At 39.9% G+C, this 11476-nt stretch overlaps 1 protein-coding gene across 1 annotated transcript in view; it reads left to right on the top strand.

The window, feature by feature from the left end:
- The first annotated feature begins 7728 nt into the window (after positions 1–7728).
- The window catches only part of SELP (selectin P), a 40258-nt gene continuing 36510 nt past the window's right edge, over positions 7729–11476 (top strand). The window contains exon 1 of the mRNA XM_063628179.1: positions 7729–7784. Coding sequence (XP_063484249.1) covers positions 7782–7784 — 3 coding nt within the window. The 5' untranslated portion in view covers positions 7729–7781. The remainder of the gene's footprint in view (positions 7785–11476) is intronic.

Genomic DNA, 11476 nt, shown 5'->3' with positions numbered 1-11476 from the left:
TGCCATTCTCCTGCCTTAGCCTCCTGAGTAGCTGGGACTACAGGCACCCTCCACCACGCGCGACTAATTTTTTTGTATTTTTAATAGAGACAGGGTTTCACTGTGTTAGCCTGGATGGTCTTGATCTCCTGACCTCGTGATCTGCCAGCCTCGACCTCCCAAAGTGCTGGGATTACAGGCGTGAGCCACTGCACCCAGCCTTTCATCTTTTTTATAATAGTCATTCTAACAGGTATGAGGTAATATCTCATTGTGACTGTAATTTGCATTTCCCTGATGATTAGTCAAATATTTTAAATATACCTGTTGGCCATTTATATGTCTTATTTGGAGAAATGTCTATTCAGGTTCTTTGCCCATTTTTAAATTGAGTTATGTGTGTGTGTGTGTGTGTGTGTGTATTTTGCAATTGAGTTTCTTACATATTTTGCATATTAATCTTCTATCAGATACATGGTTTGTAAATATTTTCTTCAGCTCCATAGGTTGTCTCTTCACTCTGTCAATTGTTTCCTTTGCTTTGGAAAAAGCTTTTTAGCTTGAAGTTATCCCATTTGTTTATTTTTGCTTTTGTCGCCTGTGCTTTTGTGGTCATATGCAAAGTCGTTGCCAAGACTAATGTCATGGAGCTTTTTATGTATGTTTTCTTCTAATCGTTTTATAGTTTCAGGACTTATATTTAAGTCTTTAATCCATTATACCAGCTACAAAAAAACACACTTAGGAATAAATTTAACCAAAAAGGTAAAATGTCTATATACTGAAAACCATAAAACAAATTGAAGAAGACAAAGGAATTGAAAGATATCCCATATTTATGAATTTGAAAAATTAATATTGTTAAAATGTCTATACTACCCAAAGCAGTCTGCAGATTCAATGTAATTCCTATCAAAATTTCAATGGCATTTTTCAGAGAAATAAAAAATAATTTATGTATGTGAGACAAGAATCCAATTTCAAGCTTCCTTATATAGATATCCAGTTTTCCCAACATCATTTATTAAAGAGACCCTCCTTTCACCATTGAATGTTCTTGGCATCTTTATAAAAAATCAATTGACTGTAAATGCATGAATCTATTCCTTGGCTTTCTACTGTTTCATTGGTCTAAGTATCTATTTTTATGCCAGTATGCTGTTTTAATTACTATAGCTTTGTAGTATATTTTGAAATCAGGCAGTGTGCTGCTTCTAGCTTTGTTCTTTTAGCTTAAGATTGCTTTGGCTATTCAGGATTTTTTTGTGGTTCTATATGAATTTCAAGATTGTTATTTTTTATTTCTCTGAAAAATGCCATTGAAATTTTGATAGGAATTACATTGAATCTGCAGACTGCTTTGGGTAGTATAGACATTTTAACAATATTAATTTTTCAAATTCATAAATATGGGATATCTTTCAATTCCTTTGTCTTCTTCAATTTGTTTTATGGTTTTCAGTATATAGACATTTTACCTTGTTGGTTAAATTTATTCCTAAGTGTGTTTTTTTGTAGCTGGTAAAATGAGATTGTTTTCTTAATTTCTTTTTCAGATAGTTTGTTGTTAGTATATAGAAACACTGCTGATTTTTGCATGTTGATTTTGTATCCTGTAACTATACTAAATTCATTTATTAGTTCTAAAAGTTTTTTTAATGAAGTCTTTAGGATTTTCTACATATAAGATCATGTTTTAGGGTTTTCTATATATAAGATCATGTTGTCTGAAATTACAGACAACTTCTTGTGATTTGGATGTCTTTTATTTCTTTCTCTTGCCCAATTACTCTGGCTTGGATTTCCAGTACTATGCTGCACAGAAGTGGCAAAAGTGAGTATCCTTGCCTTGCTCCTGATCTTACAGGAAAAGCTTTCAACCTTTCACTATTGACTATAATGTTAGCTGTGGGCTTATGCATATGGCCTTTATTTTGTTGAGGTTACATTCTTTCCACACCTGAGGGTAATATTCCTTCCTATTGTCTGAGGACACTATTTCTTCTATACCAATTGTTATCATGAAATTACGGTAAAATTTGTCAAATGCTTTTTCTGCATATATTGAGATGATCATATGGCTTTTGTCCTTCATTCTGCTAATGTGTGTATCACATTTATAGATTTTCTTATGTTGAACCATCCTTGCATCCCAGGGGTAAATTACACATGATCATGGTGCATAATCCTTTTAATGTGATGTTGTTGCTTTGTAGTTACTGTGAGACTTAGATAAAACATATAATAGTTATAACAGGCTATTTTAAGCTGATAAAATTTAACTTGAAGGAAAAAAATCTCCACAGTTTTACTCTCCCTCCACATTTTATAGGTTTTTAATATTTTTCAGATTTTATGTTTTTTATGTTATAATTTACATCTTTTATGTTGTGTATCTGTTAACTTACTGTGGTTATAATTATTTTTAATAGTTTTGCCTTTTAACCTTCATTCTAAAGATGTAAGTGATTTATACAGCACAATTATAATATTGGAAAATTCTGAATTTGACTATATTTTTATTTTTACCTGTGACTTTTATACTTTTATAGATTTTCATGTTACTAATTAACATCCCTTTCTTTCAGCTTGAAGAGTTCCCTTTAACATTTCTTGTAAGGCAGGTCTCGTGTTGATGAACTACCTCAGCTTTTATTTGTTTGGGAAAGTCTTTATCTCTTATTTATTTCTGAAGGATGGGACTCTTGGTTGGCAGTTTTTTTCTCTTTCAACACTTTGAATATATCATCTCACTCTCTCTGGGCCTAGAAGGATTCTGCTGAGAAATCTTGTGATCGCCTTATTGCAATTCTTGTCTATGATATGCTTGTTTTCTCTTGCTGATTTTAGGATCCTGCCTTTGTCTTTGATTTTTGATAGTTTGATTATTATGTCTTGGTGTGGTCTTTTTTGGATTGGACCTGACTGGAGATTTTCAAGCTTCCTGTACCTGAATATTAATATTTTATTTCAGATTTGGGAAATTTTCAGCTAGCAATCTTTAAATATGCTTTCTGACCCCCTTTTCCTCTATTTTCTCCTTCTTAAACTACTAAATGTGAATGTTAGCTCTCTTTTTTTATTTTTTAATTTAATTTTTGTTTTTATTTTTTGAGATGCAGTCTCACTCTGTCACCCAGGCTGGAGTGCAGTGGCATGATCTCAGCTCACTGCAACCTTTGCCTTCTAGGTTCAAGAGATTCTGCTGCCTCAGTCTCCCCAGTAGCTGGGATTACAGGCATGTGCCACAATCCCTGGCTAATTTGTTTGTATTTTTAGTAGAGACAGGGTTTCACCATGTTGGTCAGGTTGGTCTCGACTCCTGACCTCAGGTGATCCACCCACCTTGGCCTCCCAAAGCGCTGGGATTATAGGCGTGAGCCACTGAGCCTGGCTGAATGTTAGCTCTCTTGATGCTGTCCCATAAATCCTGTAGGCTTTCATCATTTCTTTTCATTCTTTTTTCTCCTCTCACTGTATATTTTCAAAAACCTGTCTTCAGTTCACAGATTCTTTCTTCTGCTTGATCAAGTCTGGTATTGGTGATTTCTACTGCATTTCTCACTTCATTCATTATATTTTTCAGCTCCGATTTTTTTTACGATTTCAATCTTTCTGTTACATTTCTTATGTTGTCCATTTATTGTTTCTCTGATTTCACCAAATTGTTTCTCTATGTTTGCTTCAAAGTAACTGAGCTTCTTTAAAAACAATTATCTTGACTCCATTGTCAGGCCATTTGTAGTACTCCATTTCTTTTGGGTCAGCTACTGGGAAATTATTGTGTTTCTTAGGTGGTGATATTTTAATTTGGGTTTTCATGTTTCTTGCTGCCTTACACTGCTGTCTGAGCATCTGGTGGATCTGCCCCAATTTCAGGCTGTATGGGCTGACTTTGGTGGAGAAATACCTTCTTATGTGGGATAATGTGAGGATGCTGGTTGGGTGGGATGCAAAAGTTCTGACTTCAGTGGGGGCAAAGCTGTGTGGTCTCATGCAGATCTGTCAGTGGAGGTTGGTGTTAGTGAATACTACAGGGATCCTTAGAGGCCAACACTGTGGGTATCTACAGTGGCAATGAGGCTGTTGAGGTTTTCAACTGTGACAAGTCCTCCATATCTCTTTTTTTCCCCACCTGGGAAGTCGTGACTGAGGACATCCCTCTTGGAACTAGGTCTAACTTGCAGGCCTGCTCATGGTGGTGGTGACACTGGTGTTTGATGAACAGTGCCCATGGAGTGGCCAAGAGCCAAGGCCTGAAGCATGGGCATGAATGGAGGGACCACAGCACCAGATTCAATTGTAGCAATGGCACCAGTGCCCAAGGCACAGGCACACTTACTATCACATTGATAATGGTGTGTAAAATGCAGGTACTTATAAAGCAGCTAAGGAGCCAGGGACTTTACTGCACGCATACGCAGAGCTACAGTGGCTCCAGGATCCAGGGTGTGGGCTAGCTCTCCTTGGTGGCTGAGATGGTGACTACAGCATGGACAGGCACAGAGAAACCTTGACTCTGGGACCCAGGGTGTTCACTAGCTCACTATAGTGGTGGCTCTGGTGTTGGCAGTGTGGGTGTGTGTAGTACAGCCTCAGAGACAGGGTCTGGAGCACAGGTGTGCACATTACTACAGCAGCTCTGGAGTTGAGAATATGGGTTAGCTTTCTACAGTGGCTGAACTGGTGTCTGGAGAAAAGGCTTTCACAGAGAGAACTTGGCTCAGGGTCCCAGGGTGAGATCTAGTTCACAACAGCAGTGACTCCAGTGTCTGAGACATGAGTAGGTGCACTGGAGCCACAGAGCCACAGTCCAGAGTGTGAATACCTGTAGAGCAGCCACAACTTTTGGGGATTAGGAACACACATAGAGTTGTGAGAGGTGGCAACCCTGGCCCCAGTCCTGGGTCAGTACAACAATAGCTGCTTCTTGGTGAGGGGGTGTGAGGGGTGGTGCAACTGTGTTTCCCTTTCTAGCATCCTGCTATGGGAGTGGCTTTTGGACAAAAGATGCCAGTGTCCTCGGTGAAGCAGGACACTGGGGGCCTCAGTGGCTCTTACCACATGACTGACACAGATAGCCTACAACTTTCTTTATGTCTAGCTATCTCCTGGTGTCTCATATATGCCAGTTTCACCAGTGATTCTTCTACATGGATATTCTTTCTTTTCTCCATTGTGTTGTTCCAAATTCTTTAACAGGCTTTTGAGCCCCACGCCCCAACTCCCCACCCTTGTGAGGGCTATTTTGGTTTGTGTATAACTGTCTATGTTTGTTTTTTTGTTGGGGCATAAGGCTGACATCTCCTACTCCACCATCTTGCTAATGTCACCTGCATAGGAATCTTTTTATGCTTTCCTTATATTCACTAAAATATAACAATATCAAACTTAAAAACATATTATCAATTGAACTTATTAATATCAAACTTATTATCAATAAGAACCTACCAGGCTGGGCATGGTGGCTGAGGCCTGTAATCCCAACATTTTGGGAGGCTGAGGTGAAAGGATCACTTGAACCCAGGAATTCAAGACCAGCCTGGGAAATATAGGGAGACCCTATCTCTACAGATTTTTTTTTTTTTTTAATTAGCCGGTAGTGATGGCACACATCTGTAGTCCCAGCTACTCAGGAGGCTGAGGTGGGAGACTAGCTTGAGCCCAGGAGGTGAAGGCTGCAGCAAGCAGTAATCATGCCACTGCACTCCAGCCTGGTCCATAGAGTGAGACCCTGTCTCAAAAAAAGAACCTACTAGTCTACATACCACCCTTCCTCATCCCCATCTGAGACTATATATATTTTTTCTAACATGAGGCAATGCCAAAAAGAGGGGCTGGTGAGTGAAAGTAAGAACAGAAAGACATGGAGGCAAGTCTTATAGAATAATAGCCAACACTTAAACTTACACTTACAGCATGAGAGGTATTGTTCCAAACACATTAAATTCATTTAATGGTCCTTACATGTCTATGTGTTTGGTGATTATTATCCTTATTATTCACATTGCTGAGTGTATTAGTCTGTTCTCATGATGCTGATAAAGACATATCCGAGACTGGATAATTTATTTTTTTAAAAAAAGGTTTAATGGACTCACAGTTCTACGTGGCAGGGGAGTCCTCACAATCATGGTAAAAAGCAAAAGACATGTCTTACATGGCAGCAGGGAAGAGAGAGAAATGAGAACCAAACAAAAGGGGTTTCCCCTTATAAAACCATCAGATCTCGTGAGACTTATTCATTACCACGAGAACAGTATGGGGGAAACCACCCCCATGATTCAATGATCTACCAGGTCCCTCCCACAACCTGTGGGAATTATGGGAGCTACAATTCCAGATGAGATTTGGGTGGGGACACAGCCAAACCACATCACTGAGGAAACTGAGTCATAGGGAGATTAGTAACGCCCAACACAGCTGGTAGGTGGTGGAGCCAGGCAGTCTGACTCTAGGGTCTGGACTCTGAACTGCATCATGCTGTCAAGAAGTTCCTCATTTTTTCCTCTCTCTAAGTTTCCCTTATTCCCCTACAGTCATTCCTTCAACAGCATGTCCTTCACTATCTTTTCTACTTCTACTATATAATTAATTTTTTCTTCTTGGTCCTAAATTCCAACGTGCAAATGCAGCCTCATATGCCCTAATTCATCTTTACCTTTAGACTTTCTTCCAATGTTTCAACTTCATTCCATTTTAAATTTATCCATGAGATGCCTATTTACAAGCTGTAACCATCAGGAAGTGAATGAAGAATAATACCTACTACTGCACAATAGAATTCCAAGAGTATAAATAGGAGTTATGGCTTTCTGACTTGAAACTAAATACTTGATACTTGATTTTGCTGTCTGAGATCAATCTGAAAAGTAATAATAATCGCTAACATTTGTTGAGCGTCAATTGTGGGCCAAGTGTCATTTCAATCACTCTCTACATATTAATTCTTTTCATCCTACAACAACCCAGTGAGGCAGTTCTGTTATTCTATTTTACAGCTGAGGAAACAGAGGCATAGAGAGCTTAAGTAGTTTGCCCAATAGATAGCCAGAGGTGGAGCCAGGATGGGTCTCGGGCAGTTTAACAGCACAGCTGAAGTCTTAACCACTATGCCAACAGCTTTTTGGTCCTACACATCCCATGGGAAGAGGAAAATAAAAAGGTATCTATTGGTATACCTTTTTATTTCTGATATAAGAAGCAGAATTCCTTTCACATGACCTACGTCTATTTAATACGTCATTTTGAAACTTACCAATAAATTTTCCCAAGTGCCAGAAAACTGTTAGTGGCTTTTTCCATTTCTCTCTAATTTTTTTGTGCTACTATTTCTGCTCCTTTTCCTCAGAAGGCTGCTGGAATAGTAAACATTCACTGACATGTCACAATAACTGGAAAATGGGCACTGGAAAATCACATTGTGATTAATTCAAAGCATGTTTTCCAAATGTATGACTTTAAATTGGAGCTTATATAATAATCCAAGGAAACCTTTGTGTGTGTACTGTTCCCACATTGCTCAGCCTGGGATATCCAGGAGTGATTCACCTTGCCCCTGTCTCCAGACCATCTTCCATGGAAGGGGGTGACCCCTTGCCTCTTGGCAACCACTATTTCTAAGCTGCCAACATTACTCTCGCATTATCAACATTCTAACTTCATGGGAAGGGCTGTGGTGAGTTTCTGGAATGTGAATAGGAAGTTGTTTTTCTAAACAGCCTGACACTGAGGGGAGGCAGTGAGACTATAAGAAGTCTGGGTTGGGCACAAGGCAGAAAACCAGCAGAGTTGCAGAGGAGATGGTGAGTTTATTTTTTTCTGCATGGGAAGTGGTTGAAGTGAGTTGGAGTTGTTTGGGGCTAAGTCAGGCAGGTAAAGGTTCAGAAAGTGAGGAACAGCTATAGCCAAGGAGTTTTATGTTGAATTGCCTATTAGATTTTGTGAGTACTTTTAAAGTTGCTGTCCACTTTGACCCTCCCAACATCCTTGTGAGTTGAGGCTGCTATTTCTATTTTACAAATAAAGCCATTGTGGTTTACAGAGGCCATGTTTTATCTGAGCTGCACTGTTAGGCTACATGATGCTGGGATCCGGGTCCTGTCCTCTGGCTCCTCAGCTGCTGTTCCTCCAACTAGAATTTATAGGGGCTCTCTGAGAATAGATCGTGGTAAACCTGTCACCCCATTTTCCAAGATTGTACTTCTCTCTGGGATAAATGATGGAATAAATGGAAGACTGGGTAGGTGCCCTGGGACAAGCTTACAATTGAACAGTTTCTCATCCCCATCCCTCCCATTTCTTTCTGTGAGCCTATGAATCTTCTGGGACTGATGTGGAATATCCACATAGTTTCCTTTTCTGCCCTAAGACTCAATCTTGTTAATGACTCAGTTTCTTCTTCTATAAAATGGATATAGTAATAATACTCTATAGTTTCATCATGAGGATTAAATAAGATTTTGCTGAAAAGCATCCACATCTGAGCCTGACACATAGTAAGTGATTAGTAAATGTTAGCCATTATTGTTACAATAAAAAGAAAATTCTTAGGAATAGTGGGGTTTAGGATTCAGGGAAGATCCAAGGATAGCTAGGCATTTTGAACTCAGCAATGTTATATGCTCATGGATAAGATGCAAGTGGTTAGGCTACTTCTAATTCAGGGAAGATCCAAGGATAGCTAGGCATTTTGAACTCAGCAATGTTATACGCACCTAGATAAAATGCACATGGTTAGGCTACTTCCAATTTTCCCCAGATTTTCCAAGAGTATCCCACATAGTCCCAGGGTCCGAAATCCTGCAGTCTGTGGCTATGGAGGAACCAGGCAGGTCTCTGTTTTTGAGCACCTTTCTGTGGGACTCCACAAAAAAGTACCGCATACACCTGATTCATCCTACTTCTTTGCTTTACTATAGCACAGTTTTCAAGTACTTATAATGTGGGTTTCTGTGTTGGGGAAAACAGGAATAAGAGTATGATAAAGAGAAGAGGAAGGAGTTTGAGTCTGTCCTAAGTTTGAACCACAATGACATAAGGATATGAATTACTTTAGTCCTATCTTTTTGCATGTCATACTTCTGAATTGGTTAACTTAAATGAGCAGTTCTTCCTCTCTTCCTTCTACTCTCCTCTATTTCAAAGGTATGAACTTATTGAATCATAGAGTTCTTTGAGATTTTGATGAAAGTTACAACTTGTCTTTCCCAGATGAAAGCGAAAGCATCCACATAAACACCAACCTTTAGAGACAACCACAGGAGGTTCCCAGACCTCCATGTGGATCCCAGGGTAAGAACCCTTCTCGATTGCCTCCTGGGCTTTATGTTCAGAAGCCCCTCTCTTGGTACCCTGAAATTAGGCTTGAGCTCTACAATGAAGTGCTAAGGCCCCAGCCCTGGAATGCTTTTTAGTATTTCAAAGACAAGACCTCTTCCTTTTCCTCTGAGCACATTTGGCCCCAAAGATTCAGAAACCTCAAACTGCCTGTGTAAATTTTGCTTCAAGTTCAGAGAGTGGCTTTAATTAACTTTTAGGACCTGAGAAAATGAGGATAAGGTTTTTCTGGTGGGGTATTTTCAATCAGATAGATCTCAGAGGAGTAGCTCTTGATTGGGAACTTATAGTCAAGTTGCATTGATGTTTGTCAAAGTTTTAGCAGGTTATGGCCGGGCTCAGTGGCTCATGCCTGTAATCCCAGCACTTTGGGAGGCCAAGGCTCATGGATCACTTGAAGTCGGGAGTTCAAGAGCAGCCTGGCCAACATGGTGAAACACCATATTTACTAAACATACAAAAACTGGCTGAGCATGTTTGCATGTGCCTGTAATCCCAGCTACTTGGGAGGCTGAGGCAGGAAAATTTCTTGAACCCAGGAGGTGGAGGTGGCAGTGAGCCGAGATCACACCACTGAACTCCAGCCTGGGTGACAGAGCAAGACTCGTCTCAAGAACAAAACAAAACAAAAGTTTTAGTGGGCTAAGGAGCGGGTCTGGATTTTTGTCCATTTATACCTTTTAACCACCTTATGTGGCTTCCAGTCCTTACTCTTCTTTTCATTACCTGTTTTTCAAAATGCAGCTAAAATAGTTCAGACTCTCCTGGGCTGGCCACCAGCTCTTAGAATGTGCATCTTCAGAGATCTTTAAGTAGAAGCTTATTAATCAAATCCTCAAAAACCAAAATGACTTACTACATAAAAAGCTGTGCTTAGAAAAAACCCTGGACCTAAACCTAGAGAGTAGGCACACAGTGGTTTTATAAATGACATTGATTATATTGTCTTCAAGGTGTCTAATCTCTTTGATTAAAAAGTAAATCAGAAACTTTATGAAGTCAAATACAGAGCAAATCCTTACTATTTGTAGAGATTTAACTCATCTCTGATCCAACAGACTTTTTAAAAAATTTTAAGTATCGTACTTTATTTTTAATGCTAATATTTTACTCAAAATAATGGCAATTAGTAGTCTAAATTAAATATATACTTGGATTCTAAGTGTTGATGTCCTGGGTCCCTTCCTGTCTATATTCATAATTTGCTCTTTGGCTTAGAGACAACCTCTTTTCTCACTGTATTTCTTTTTCCACCCCTAAGCTGGGCTACTAATATCTGTGCCACACCACTACCACCACCACTGTCCAGAAACATAAGGGAACTAATGTATTAGCTGTAATAGCTTGTAACGTCTGGGCTTTGCTACCAACAAGTTGTATAGTTCTGCATCCTCAACAGCTCTCATATTCACCTCCCCCATTTGCATTCCCATTGATGCCAGACCAAACCAGTCCCTCTTTAACTCTCACTGGGACTATTGCAATATCGTCTTCTTTTGCAGTGCAATCTCCCTGATTCTAACTCATTTAAAAAAAAAAAAAAAGTATCGTACCACTCTCACCCCTATAATCTCAGCATTTTTGGAGGCCAACTTAAGAGTATTGCTTGAGCCCAGGAGCTTCAGTCCAGCCTGGGCAATATAGTGAGACCTTATCTCTACAAAAAATTAGCCGGGTGTGGTGGTGCATGCCTGTAGTCCCAGTTACTCAGGAGGCTGAGATGGGAAGATCACTTGAGCCTGGGAGATGGAGGTTTCAGTGAACCCAGATCATGCCACTGCACTTCAGCCTGGGCAACAGAGCAAGACCCTGTCCCCCAGCCCCACAAAAAAGTCATACCACCATTAAGTGCGTGTGTTCATGATACTTTGCTGTTCAGAACCCTGCAATTAGATCCCTTCTGCCAACTGGTATTTGTGACCCACAAGATCTGGTCTCAAACTGCCTTTTCAGTTAACCTCTAGGATCCCCCAATCTTCAGCAGGCTGGAGTGCAGTAGTGCCATCTCGGCTCACTGCAACCTCTGTCTCCTGGGTTCAAGCGATTCTCCTGTCTCAGCCTTCTCAGTAGCTGGGATTACAGGCATGCGCCACCATGCCCAGCTAATTTTTGTACTTTTTAGGGGAGATGGGTTTCGCCATGTTGGCAAGGCTGGTCT

This window comes from Symphalangus syndactylus, chromosome 12 (assembly GCF_028878055.3).
Source record: "Symphalangus syndactylus isolate Jambi chromosome 12, NHGRI_mSymSyn1-v2.1_pri, whole genome shotgun sequence".
NCBI classification, from domain to species: Eukaryota; Metazoa; Chordata; class Mammalia; order Primates; family Hylobatidae; genus Symphalangus; species Symphalangus syndactylus.
This window is presented reverse-complemented; position numbering and strand designations above follow the sequence as displayed.